The 13,742-nt window shown below is 39.8% G+C and overlaps 1 protein-coding gene across 3 annotated transcripts in view; it reads right to left on the bottom strand.

Moving 5' to 3' along the window:
- LOC140368854 (caskin-2-like) overlaps window positions 1–13,742 on the bottom strand; it is a 115,577-nt gene that overhangs the window by 16,462 nt on the left and 85,373 nt on the right. Inside the window, exons 8-13 of one of the 3 annotated variants that reach the window (XM_072455994.1) lie at window positions 12,784–12,892; window positions 11,707–11,815; window positions 10,629–10,723; window positions 7,620–7,737; window positions 4,596–4,718; window positions 1,930–1,995 (exon numbers count right to left, since the gene is read on the bottom strand). In XM_072455994.1, coding sequence (XP_072312095.1) covers window positions 1,930–1,995; window positions 4,596–4,718; window positions 7,620–7,737; window positions 10,629–10,723; window positions 11,707–11,815; window positions 12,784–12,892 — 620 coding nt within the window. The remainder of the gene's footprint in view (window positions 1–1,929; window positions 1,996–4,595; window positions 4,719–7,619; window positions 7,738–10,628; window positions 10,724–11,706; window positions 11,816–12,783; window positions 12,893–13,742) is intronic. The other 2 variants (XM_072455995.1, XM_072455996.1) reach the window with 2 other exon arrangements.

Below are 13,742 nucleotides of genomic sequence, written 5' to 3'. Positions count from 1 at the left end.
AGGAGGAGAGGACCTTTTTTCTTAGTTGAATCCAGATGGCACTTTTTTGGTAAACAGGCAGTATTTAAAAACGCTCTGCCATGAATACACAAAATTCCATCCAAAATGCAGGTTGAATGTATGCACTTAAGCGTTCAATAAAATAAAGGTGGAATTTTTCAGAAAGTAACTACTGTGTGCGTGTGGTCCTCGGTGCTTACATTCTGGGTTTCAACTCGTTCCTGTTGGGTGTGTTTTTTATCTTGGAAGCTCGCTCTTTAACGGCGTTGAATAGAACTAACCAGAACAATCGGTTGTGGTTAGCCACCTCAAAAGTGAAATTATTTGTTTTGGAAAATATACAACCTTTTACACTTTGACTAGCTAATGTTTCATAGGTGATTGACAGTAGTGTTGAGACTTTCTTCTGCAAATCTGTAGCTCTTCTGATAAGGATGACTGAGAGTAAACTGCTAAAAATAGTAATGTTTAGTGAAAGAGTTCAGATAAATGGACGACAGACAACTCAGCATGTTTTTGTCTGTCTCCACAGCAGTGACGTCAGGTGTAGAGGTCACCTGGGCAGTAGTTCTTTTCCCGACTTGTGCAAGCGTTGTGATTTCCTGAGTCTCTGCGGACCTCATGAACGCAGCATAGAACAAGCTTTGGCCATCGTTTGTACAATATGGTTGTTAGGTAGTAGCTATCCAATTACCTTTTCATATTCGTGAATTAATTTAAACAATTGCACAATTATATATACATATAAACTTCACCAAAACTCTTAGCAAGCTCTGAAAAAGAATGATGTTGACGACGCTTTACGCCTAAGGCAATGTCTAACCTCTCATATGCACTTGTGATACTTGAAACTCAATGATGACACTTACAGACACGTTTTCACACGTTTCTCACAGGTGTCTATATGTAATAATAGCCCCCCAAAAATGAGACAATTGTCAATATCGCCGACCCCTAATGCGTGGCTGATCGCTTTTAAGCTATTGGATCACACTCATTTCAAAGCATTTTTAGTAAAAGGTGGAGCCATAGAAAACCAAGCAGACTCACCTGTCATTCCTGTGGAGAGATAACTTTAGTTACACGGGGGTTTGGCAGGTTAAGCTTTATAACGGAACGCAACAGTGGGCGGATATTTCTGGTCCGAAAAATAACAGTTCCAAACATTTCTTCCATAGGCACGGATGGGGATTTTCTGACTTCAATTATTTCAGATTCAAATAAAAAAAGAGCGATTATTAATATCTTAAAACATACAAATTCCCAAAAGTTTTAAAACTTCAATACAGCCTTCAATATTAAAATGGTGGAGGATGCTGGACACCTGCTTGTATCGTGTAATAAAGTAAAATCTGTTTTGACCCAGTAAAGATATATTTCAAAAGCAGCTCGTCAGTCAAAATGAGGCCGCAGTGTGCTGATTGTGTCTAAGCTACGTAAAGCAGGAAGTGCGCTGTTAGCATGCTAATGTTTGTTAACTTTATTGTAAAATCTGCTCTGGGTTCTAGAAGTTCTGGAAAGTGCTTAGAAACTATTTAAAATGAACTACCGGTAGTTACGTTTTTCAATTTTTCAAGAGTTTGATAACCTACTCTGACTTTTTACTGCATGTCCTCTTTTCTCTCTCATCCCCCATTCTCATCTGCCCTGTCCAATAAAGCCTACAGCCCAAAAATCCTTGTTTTAAAAAAGGAGGAAAAAAAAGAACAATCAGGTACAGCGCCTTTAATACTAAAATCTTTTTAAAAGTCTGACAAAATTGATGCAAATTTGACATCCGGAACCAGAAATTCCCATCCGCTGCTCCGTAAGCTGCTATGGTGCTTTCAGCTTTAGTCTAGTCGGGTCGGGTCAGGAACCGGGCTACAGGCTCAAACAGGGCCAGGGGGAGGGGGGCGGGGCTTGATTGTTGGGACCACACAGGCTTACCAGAGGGAGGACTCCTGAGAACCCACACGTCCTGAAGGAGACTAGCAGGAGAGCACAGAGGAGCACCTAACACACAGTACACACTCTAATATGTGTCCACAGAGAGGAGCAGCACAGAGCAGCGTTATGGGACAATAAAGGATTATCTTATCTTATCTTATCTTATCTTATACACCTGCTGCACTTCAAAGAACATCGCAACACTCTATACGCCAATAATATTCAATACAGGTCGGGTCAACATGAATATTGTTAAAATGCATATTTTTGTTGTAATATAGTGAGTTTTAGGATCTATTCACTAATAGAAATAATCAGGGTAAACATTTGTGAATAATCCTAACCCCAAGTAATCAATAGGAAGCTCTTGCTCTAGCCCCCATGATATATGAGGTTATGACATCACCACATTCTAGAATCTGAAAAAAAAACATCATCTCAGATGGTGGGGAAGGGCCTATGTTACTCTATTTAAGATGCATTATTTGTATAGATGAAATATAAAGCCACAAACATTAAATCTTATCATAATATGAAATTTCCCCATGTGGGACAATAAAGGATTATCTTATCTTATCTAATTTGTTTGGATTGGTATATTCGTCGCATGGCTTTAAGTGCGTTCAACTGACAACAATCACGCATTTGGAATTGAATATTGGCTCGGAATGACTTTTACCCTCATTCTCCATTTAAACCAACGGAGTTCCTGCTCGACTAGAAGTGAGTTAACAACTGAAGTACTGATCACGTGGAAAAAAGAGGGGAAAATGAAGGGGCGAAATAAGGTCAGTAGGAGTGAATAGAATGTTGCAATGTCGCATGAATATTGGACAGAATGTCGGTGTAATCCCTCATTCGTCCAGGCGTGTTCCATAGTAGAAAAAGCTTCAGTTGTAGTCATCTGGACTCAGTTTGAAAAAATAGACGTTTCGACTCTCATCCAAGAGTCATTGTCATTGGGGTGTTTCTATCCCTTATGTGTCTGGCCTGTCGGAAAAACTGCAGAGAATTTTTAGACAACACGAAGTCCCTGTTTATTTTAAACCAGGAAACACTTTAAGACAAAAACTGGTTCACCCTAAGGACAAGTTGCCGACTCAAAAACAGAGCAATGTAGTTTATTCGATCCAATGCAGTGAAGAAAGTTGTAAAGAACGGTACATAGGTGAGACGAAACAGCCTCTACACAAGAGGCTTTATCAGCACAGAAGAAATACAAGTTCAGGACCTCAGAGCGCCGTGCACCTCCATCTTGAAGCCTCTAATCACTCGTTTGAAGACGGTGAGGTGAAGGTTTTAAGCAGGGAGAAAAGATGGTTTGAAAGAGGAGTCAAGGAAGCTATTTTTGTTAAAAAAGAAAGACCTTCTTTAAACAGAAATGGAGGGCTCAGATTCAATCTTCCTGGTATCTATAATGGTACACTGAACCCCTGGAAAGGTAGAGGACCAGGACCAGGACATCTAGATGCTAATCAGGTCCTCAGGGTGGTTGAGCCAGGGTCTCACAAAGACAAAGAGGATTCTAATAGCCCATCAAGATTCTGAATAGGTTAGCTCGGTAGATACAAGGGGGGAGTTTCTGTTGAAACAAACAACTCTTTCTACTTCAGGAAGGCTCCGCCCAATGGGCGGGTCTTACCACAGAACAGTATTAATATCGGAGTTCTCGATCTAAATTCTTTTATTGACAATGACTCTTGGATGAGAGTCGAAACGTCTATTTTTTCAAACTGAGTCCAGATGACTACAACTGAAGTTTTTTCTATTGGACAGAATGTTTATTGTTGACATTATGCGTTTCAATTTTAAAAGGTGCAATATGTGACTTTTATGATGGGGACTGTTGGTCTCCATGAAGTCTGAAATGTTCTTCAGTATGGCATCAAAGCCATCTACAGCTACGTTGGCCAGGCCCTGATCTCCCAGACCAGTTTACTTTTGCACACTTTGGAATGAATTAATTACATTTGAATAATAACTGAAAGATGCTTTTCAATCAGACGGCAGATTTCAGCGTTTCACAATTTAAAAAAAAAGTTATTCCAAGTATGTGAGCGTAAACAGTCAAGTACTTCTAGTTTATCCTCAGCTTTTTCTGCATTTATTTCACTTCCCTGCGTCTCAACACCACATTTAACCCGTATTTATGTTATGTGTTGGGTGTGGATAATCGCATTATGTACTGGAAATATAATATTTTGGGTCTGGATGCAACCGTCATCGATGAACAGTTGTTGTGCGCTAGCTTTATTTTGCTGAACATATAAGTTAGCATCACTGGAAACTATTTTGGATGCATTTATTGCAAAATCAAGTCAGCATTTGGTAGGAATGAAATATCTCTCACGGTCCACTTTGGAACACTTAAACGGGCCGCTATGGTTCTCTTAGTGGACACTCTTCCGACCAATCCAGTCGAAACGTGCCTTATTTTTTGCATTCATTCAATTACAGTTGTTTTTATTGTTTAAAAAGTACCTGGAAAAACATGCATTCTTTCTGTGAGTGGGCTTTACAGTGGGAAGCAATGGTACAATGGTACAAGAAAAGTGACACTGTGCCCTTCTTCAGACTGTCCTGTACGACACCGCTGAGCGCGAACGTGAAGACAGGAAATAGAACAGAAAATGTAGAAGGAGGGTCAGATGGAGAGGTGTGAGTACCTGCTGGATCACAGGCAGCCAGGTAAGAGCCGTCAGTCTGAGGGGCGGGGCCGCTGGTGGGAGGGGCTCTGGAGGATGGGTGTCTCTGGCAGGGCAGGGAGGCTTGGCGGGAGAGAGTGCCCCCTAGAGACATGCATGAGTGGAGCACAGGAGCCTGGTGAGCATGCATGTGTGTGGGAGGAGCCATAATGCACTAAACACTAAGGGTCCAGTTTACAAAGTGTGCAGGTCAGACTACACAATGTCATCTGATCTTCATATCCACTATTATTGAGCAGTATCTTTTTTATTAGCAACTTCATAAACTCAAAAAGTATGCACATATGATACACTATCTACAAGGATTTGAACTCCTACTAACATTTTACTTTGTCTCCATCTTGTTACTATTCAAAATGAAGTCAACAAAATGATTAAATATATATTTGCATTACCCTGGATCCAGACTGCGATAGAGCCGTCCAATCAGGTTTGTCCCTGTGTCATTTAGACCAGAATCAAACTTCTCACACCTTTCTTTTGTACCATGCCTGTCCTTGAATGGCTATTCCACCTGTCCATCACACCCCTATGAACTCAAGAGAAAATGAATGTGTATTCTTGGCTGGTCATGAAATGTACTTTATTGCATAAAATAATTGAAGGGAAATAAATCTGTGAAACGCAGCTATTGGCTCTGTAGCTCTCATGTCTCTCTCACAGTTTTCCTTACAAACCCTGCACTTGTCTTGCCTGGCTCCTCACACGGAGCCGGCTTTAGCACCGAGCTGACACTTCAATCTGGACGGGTTAATCCTATTACTGTGTGCGGTGCTTTGCCTTGGTGCGGATGGAGAATTAGAGCAGGGGTGTGCGCCCGTCTCGTCGTCGCGGCTGTGAGCACAAGCCCAGCCCTGCGAGTTCTGTTATTTACCAGGATTAAGTCAAACGAGGAACAGCTAGCGGGAGGCACACACACTCCACAGTGTCACATGTGCAACTCAGAACCACAGTCTGGGAGAGAGGTCTGATAGAAAGTGTTTTCAGGATTTTAAATATTTATGGTTTAGTTCTATACAGTAAGATTTTCTCAAATCTAAATCTGGAAGAATCAACTGAAACAATCAGATAAACAGGATAAAATTGTATCTTTCTTGTTTTAGAATAGTCTAGAGCAGAACTAGTATAAGATCACATATATACAGTTGGACGTGCTTCATTGTGTGGGGTAAATTCTATAGGAACTGCTACTATTTCTACTTTTAAGATATATCCTGGCATATTATGTGTTTAAGCATAATTAATTCAAGTTGATGTAAAACTGAGTCTTTGTGGCCATTGATGACCTGGTTTTACCGCTTGTTCTTTAGATGTTAAAGTGCAGCAGGGGGTGCCAGCATCGCAGTAGCATTTAGCCGTTTAGCCATCTGCCGTTAGCATTCTTGGATATTTACACAAATGAGCGCTGCTGTACCACTTTATTCTTCTCCAAAGTGGGAGACAGAGCAGCTTCTACATGAAATTAATGCATTTCTTCCACCAAAAATGTCCGTTGAGTGTGTTCCCTTTGTTACCAACCATATCTATTGTAATACTATTAAAGAAAGTGGAATTATCATTTTAAACATAACATTGTGTTCTCTAAAAAAACAAAAGTGTTTTTTTTTTTATCATCACTGTGATATTGAATTCTTTATCGAGCATAGAGCTCCTGCACATGTTGTCATGCTATCCCAGCATGCACCACCAAACTCCAAACTGGGAGTGATGGCGGCGGGGAAATTGCATTTAAACTAATGGCGTCAGCAGCAATGATCACATTTGGAGTTTCAGAGCTTGTGGATTATTTCTGTGCCCCGGGGTTTACAAATGATCATGAAACAGAAAGAAAAACATTTTATTGGATGGACATAGCTCCAGTCTGGCAAGTGGATTCCTGCAAATACCTATATGAACTAGTGGTGAGCAATCTTTGCATTAATTAAGCTACAAATGTACTTCTGCGTTAGTTTGGGTTTTCACTTTGGGAACGATTCAACCATCTTTATTAAGACTGTGCATTGGTGATTCTAATAATTATCAATCTATTAATTAAGCGAGAGAAAGTAGTTTATAGATAAACAAAACGATTGCAAATGCTTTTCAAAAAGACTGTTTACATAAACTGTTCAATAAAATAACAAACTTAAGTTAAACCAAGGATTTTTGGATGTTTATTGGATTGACGAGAGTGAATTAGCCGTGTACAACAGCAGTATATTACTCAACATGCTTTCACTACTTTATCAAGATCACATCATTTTAATGTCACATCATTGTCAATAGCAGTAAAATTCATATGTACAGGATTTTATAATAAAATATATTTCACACAAATCTCTCCAAGGATTTGTTTTTATATTAGCAGGAAAGTCAGATTTAGAGTGCCATCTACACAAATAAACTCTTTAAACGCACACTCAGACCAGCTGAGGGGCGCTAATGTTTAATCTGAATGCAAGATGTATTGTTATTTACTACTTAATTTAAAGACAAAGATGACTCCAAACTCAGACTTGTTGCCGTTCATCACAGCAGTTTCTTCCCCACAAATTTAGTCACGAGTGCAGGATCTCTATTGGGTCTTTTTCTTAGGACTAAAATTTAGTATTGTGACTAAAAACACTCTACAATTAACTCTTCATAATTGAAATGTATTTTGCGAGATAGAACAATATTTATGTATTGTTTTGTACATAATTAATAATATCATGTGTTCATACTACTTCTTAATAGAGCTGGCAAGCTTTGGTTCAGTGTTTATTATGCTCAAGGAGGTATTCAAATCAGTATCTAGCGTTTTTTTTTTAGTTTACATTTCTTTGCACTGTGACAACATTGGAAGCTATTTACACAGAAAAGGTGTACACAGCAGCAGAACCATCAGCCTCCTCAGCCTCTCCATCTCCTCATCACAACACTGACGTCCCTACCCAACACCTAAGTCCAGTTGTTTACCTCACTTGTGTAAATGAGGGTCTGTGCGGGATTAAAGGGGAGCTGTACCTGTTCTTCTGCTGAGGACCTCCACCACCGACGGGGGGAAGAAGCCCACCCGATCTGTCCCACGCTGGGGGTCATGGATGTGACCTTTCCAGCGGCCGTCTGTGGGCTGCTCCAGGACCTGACAAAACACACAGCAGACTTTAGATTTAGTGCTGAAAGTTCAAATAAACACATTTTTACAGGAAACGTTTTATTTTTCTGAACTTGTTTTTTTCTATGCTGGTCATGTGCACGTTGTCCTAAACGACCTTTAAATAATCGGCTAACACAGAGAGACTGCTTAGTAAGTCAAAACAAGCATAGTCATTTTATATTTGTGTTATTTAATTTGATACAATAATATTTAAACTATATTCAAGCATTTCTGCTCTGAATTACACGACTGAGTTATTGACACAATAACCAAATAAATATGTAAGGAGTGAAAGTTTATAGGTTTTAGTTTTGCCTCCTCTCCACAGATGTGACCTGTAACTTGGCCTGCTGGTCTCTCAAACAGATTGCATTACCCTCTACCAGAAATCGTCCATAGTGTATCTTTAAAAGGCATGTTTTAAGCTGTTTTTGACTTTGAAATGTTAATATGGTGACCGCACTTCTCTTGATCTGTGTGTATTCTAAAGATTGTGGAAGGTATGTTCTGTTTTTCTTGAAATCGATTCCTCAGGGCTTTTGTTTTGGAGCTTATGGAGCGAAGCCAAGGAGCTGTGAACTCACAAAACGCCCTCGGAGAACAAAAACCCAAACGAGGAGGTGCATGTTCAGGCAGGAGACGTGTTCCAGTGACTTGTATGAAAACATGCATCGCTCGTCTCCATCTCCAAAGTGTGAGGTGGAAGGGGCAAAACAAGGAGCTGATGAGAGAGTGGCAGGAGCAGGTCTGTACATGTCGCTTCTACAGTGGGCCGCAACGACACCCAGCTACATCACACGCACAAAGCCTGACAGATTCTGGAGTTAGGGATGTCAAGGGTATTCACAAGAGACTCAGACAACTGCACTGGACAGTTTTTTCCAAACAAGTAAATCTGGCAAAACATTTCACATTGTGGGTTTTTTCTTTCTCAACTTCCAGGCTTTCACGTGGAAACAATATCCAATCTGCTCATGAATATGTCATATTATTTAATTGAAGCCACTAGCATCTATGGGTGGTATATCGGATATCGTGGGTTTCCCCCAGATATTGGTATTGGCCTGATGAGGACAATTATAAGATATTAAACAGATATTTCGCACTGAAATTTTGTTCTTCGCTGCCTCAGTCTGTGAGTGCTTGTGTCATTCCCAGTTTGTCCTCAGTGTCTTAAAATAAATAGAAAATAGGAGGCAAACTAGGCAAAATATGTATCATGCCAGAAATAGTTTTATATCCTAGATAACTATGTTGTTATTATTTTTACAAAAGGTAATTTGTGGTCTTATCAGTATCAGCAAATATTGGTTATCGGCCACAAGGGTAAGACAAATATCAGATATAGGCATCGGCTAAAAAAAGATTCAAACCATCCCTACTTGCATCCATAGATTTATATAGGACATTGTAACTTCTAAGGCAGTTTTCTCCAAAAGCATTTTTCTCCCACAGAGACATAAAGTTCAGTCCTGAAAGTTGCACCTACAAACACAAAACCTGAAGGATTTGTTCAGATCTAAGTTGAAGCCTGATTCATAAAAGTTTTAACTCCAAAGCTCCAATATACGCTTCTTCACATGTTTTCTAACAAGGCGCTGGTTTTAGTCATGTGTGGAAGAGTGGTTGTCAGTCGTCAAAAAAGCCCTGGGTTTTCCATAATAATACTAACTATCCCAATGAAAACACACCAGGACCGACTCATGGAACTGTACCAGCCTTTAGAATGCAGAGTAAGAATGAGAAAACTTCATAACCTACACACGGTGCCTTTAAGTTGTCTGAACAAAAGCGTTTTTATTATCACTGTGGAATATATATTGCAGCGAATTCTGTGTTGACTTTGCCTCGACTCTGGCTCATCACTGGTGTTGTCAGATTCCCTCCCTCCTGTCTAAGTATGTAGAGCAAAATCTGCATTCTGTCAGAGCAGTGCACCAGGGGAAATCAGGTTCACCTAATCCTCATCTTGCATTCAAAGTACGCCCAATATCTAGGTTTCTCATTCTCCAAAAGCCTGGAGTTAAACAACAAGTGCATGTCCTGCTTTGAGGGATGATGGTGGAGACAGTTGTGAAGGGCTTGAGCGATGTGACTTCAGACCCCTCATGTAAAGGACTAGTTATTCTCTAAACAGTTACACTAACTAGAGAAAGGTGGAGTAAAATATATTCTAATAATACTCTAGTTGAAATTCACTATCATGTGTTTTTGGAATGTCCTATTATTCATAATTACTGGACTGAGATCACTGAGGCACTGCAGACACTTAAAAATATGTATATTGGATGTAAAACGCCAACAATGGACACAAAAGATGAAAACCTGTGGAATGTACAGTACTTGCAGCAAAAAAGCAATGACAAGGAGACAGATGAAGGGGACGGAGCCAACTGTCAAGGACTGGACTGAAATAACATTGGATATTCTCAAAATGGAAAAATTTACTTACTGTGAACGAGAAAAGGGAAACAATTTCCAGACAATGGACAGATGGAAGGGACATATGCCAGACTATCTATTCTTTTTTTTTTTTTTGGACTACTCTATTCCTTTTTGATATTGTCGTTTTGCTCTCTGCTCCTGTTCTGCTTATTTTGCTTGTATTATCTGTATTATATTAAATAATTAAGGTTTTGAGACGTCCAGGCAGAAAGAAGTTGAATCAAATACAGCTGAACTTTCTTTGTTTTAAATAGTTTCACTCCCAAGCAGGAAGCTTCTTCAGGGCTTGTGTTGGGAGTGAAGCGGTTGGCTGTTTGAAACAAAGTACAGTATGCCCAGTTGTATTTGATTCAACTTATTTCAGTATAACAGGACAAAAATTAACAAGAAAAAATAAATCTTTAGAGAAGCAGGAGTAAATTGAGCCATACCATGACGATTTCCCCTGCTCGCAGGTTGAGGGCGGTGGGGTCGTGGAGATTCCAGTAGTCCTTCACTGCTCGCACCTGGAGAGAGCTGGACGCCTCTGTGAAAAAACAAATAAACACAGCCTGGACTTGAACCTGGAACAGTGAAATCTAGTGAACCATGTGAGTAGAACAAAGCAACGCTGTTGAAGGAAATGTTGAACTAACTGTATGAATGAGTGAGCTGTGAGTGGTGGGCATGAGCCGGGACAGTTTCAAGTTGTGCATAATATATATACTATTGTATTACAGTGATAGTAATAGGCCTTAATTTGATAGGATAGAACAGACTGTAGGCAGAGGCCAGGTGCTTGAAGCAGAAGCTGGTAATACTATACTGCAGAGATGTAACAGTATTGGTGATACTGCAGCATGCTTTGTGTCAAAAATAATGGTTCACTTCAGCAGAAACAATGCACGTGTCCTTGGTTACAATGTGAAGTTAAGTTTCCATTCAATTTAAATGGTGCAGCACATTGCTATAGCGACACATGCCAGATTAAGTGTGGCAATCTGCACATGTTTATTTACTGGGGTATGTGTGAATGGGGCTTAAAGTTCCAAGAATTGATCAGAAAGTCCAGTTTGGGCTAAAAAACTGGCCCAGAGCTGCGGAATACACAGCCAGTGATCCAGGTGTTTTCTTATCTAGACAAAAAATAATAATATAAAGTCCACTCCACAATAAGGCCTCTAAACATAGTTGTTTTTTTCTTTTTTTTCCTTTTTGATTATTCCACAAAGCTGTGCATAACTGAGCATGATAATAGCCTTCTCACTGTGAGATTTGCACTGTGTTCCATTCATAATAATAAAGTAATAAACATATAATTCTGGACCGTGAGGATCTCTCGGGAGGGCAGGTGAGGGCCTCTAGTCTGCAAAATTAGGCCGAAGAACATATGTCCGTCTGCGTCGCCATGTTTGTTTTGGTTCGTGTTACTTTTTTTTCCTTTGACTTCAACCCAAACCACAACACTGACTGCTTGTGTTTCGGCTGGAACAACCAGACGCCTTAGAGAACTCTGCAGTGTGCACTGACCCCTCAGCAGCTGCTTGATTTCCCGGCTGGCGCTGGAAGTGGTGAACTGGTTGACGATGTCCAGAGCTGTCTGGTTGTATGTGTTGCGCATGTTGACGTTGATGCCCGCCTACACAGAAAAGCACATATAACAAACATCAAAAAATGACAACTGTTTTGCCCTATGACACATGCAATACGTTTAAAAGATCCTGTATATAAATTTTTAAAAATGTAATATTTCAGAACATTATCTATCTTTGTGATTTTCCGATAATAATTATGATTTTTATTTATTTACAATTACAATCATGTCGAAGTGGTTTATGTTTAGGTTTTGCTTTGGTTGTCAAGATCCTATGACTACAAATAATACGTTTGTAATAAACCAAAAAGGACTATATTGTCCTCAGTATAGAGCCTGTAAAAATGTGTAAAAAAATACATTGTCAATTCCAGAATGGAGGCAAAAGAAGATTATGTGATTTCACTGGGAGAAACTGGGATTAACCTCAGATCGACACAAAATATGAAAAATCTAGGTGGTTTTGTCAAATGAAATCCACACAGATCCACATGCGAGTGATCTCAGAGCGTGGCTTCAACACGTATACTACTGGCTTTTATTCCATTTGCTCATTTAATAGGAGATAAAGACAGATTTTTGAGGATGGCAAAATCCTAAATATTTACACAAATGTTGAGGCTTCAATTTCACTTTATCTACAGATATATTACATACTTTAATATTTTTTTTGTGAAGCTCAAGCACAATTTTAAGGCCATCTTCCATCCATGAAAACCAAACTAACTGACATTTCTACCCTGCAAATTCCAAATTGCTTCTTATTTTGTAATTGTAAAGACTTACCGTTTAGCTTTGATGTTGGTTAAACTTTTAAAATGTGTTGTGATTATCTCCATTCTGGAATTTTTAACATTCTGGTGACATAGGATTTTAAAGGGTCAGTATGGATAGGATTAGTTATGATTGTAATTGTCTTTAAACCAGTCGGAGCACATGTTTACATGATTTTCCATAAAAATCACATCACGTTTTCCCTATTTCCTCTCATAACACATTTACCACTAACTTACATCAAGCAGCAGTCGCACCACCTCAGTTTTCCCGTAGAGGGCGGCCTCATGTAGCGACGTTCCCGCTTTGGTGGCTCTGTTGATGTCGATGCCGGCTCGGAGCAGCAACCTACAGCGAAAAACAAAGTCAAATCAGAAACATTTAGTGGGCCCTCAGACACAAACATTGATTTGTAGAGTCATCTGTAACGTGTCATTACTGCCACGCGGCCCCTCACCCCATGGCCCGTACGGAACCCAACGCTGAGGCTGATGAATCCCACGCTCACTATATCAACATGTAAACTTTGAAGACATTTAGGAGGAGTAAACAGCACAGTGCGACTGCTGGAAGGAATCAACTCAAGAATGCACAGTGTCCTCTTCTGGAAATCTTGTTTACGTTTTTTTTCTCAAACATTTTAATTAATGGGCAATTGTGTCTAATTGAAAGCATGTGTACATGTTCTGGTGGAGGGTCTGCCACCTGCTTCTCTCCATGGATGTTTTTGTTTTGCCTGGAATCTTCCATAGTATGGTATTAAACGTGGACATAGAGGCAAGCAGAGGTGGGACCGAGTCTTTGGCCACAAGAACAAATATTCTGCAATGTTTTTTGTATTGTTCTTGCCCTTTAAACATGCTCTTGTACTTCCTGTTTTAGAACTTAAAATAATGTGTTTAATATGAGCTCATGTGGGCTTTTAATAGTCAGACGGTTCGCACATCATAAGGGAGTAAGGCAGTAGAGGGAGAAAAACAATCCTAGCTTTCCCCCGACATACTAATCTGAGCACTCAGTTGTAATGAACATGATTTAAGGCAGAAATGCTCAAAACGAGTTTGGTGATTATTTATGGACTAAAAACAGCAGACCTCAGGATCTCTACCTTTGACATCATAAATATGGGACACTTGACACCGAGTGATTTGTGAGGCTCAAAGGGAGAGGTCTTATTGACCAGGATTAATGAAATACG

The sequence above is a fragment of the Eucyclogobius newberryi genome, unplaced genomic scaffold (assembly GCF_026437365.1).
Source record: "Eucyclogobius newberryi isolate DKJ021-1_F unplaced genomic scaffold, fEucNew1.0.hap1 SCAF_20, whole genome shotgun sequence".
Classification (NCBI taxonomy): domain Eukaryota; kingdom Metazoa; phylum Chordata; class Actinopteri; order Gobiiformes; family Gobiidae; genus Eucyclogobius; species Eucyclogobius newberryi.
This window is presented reverse-complemented; position numbering and strand designations above follow the sequence as displayed.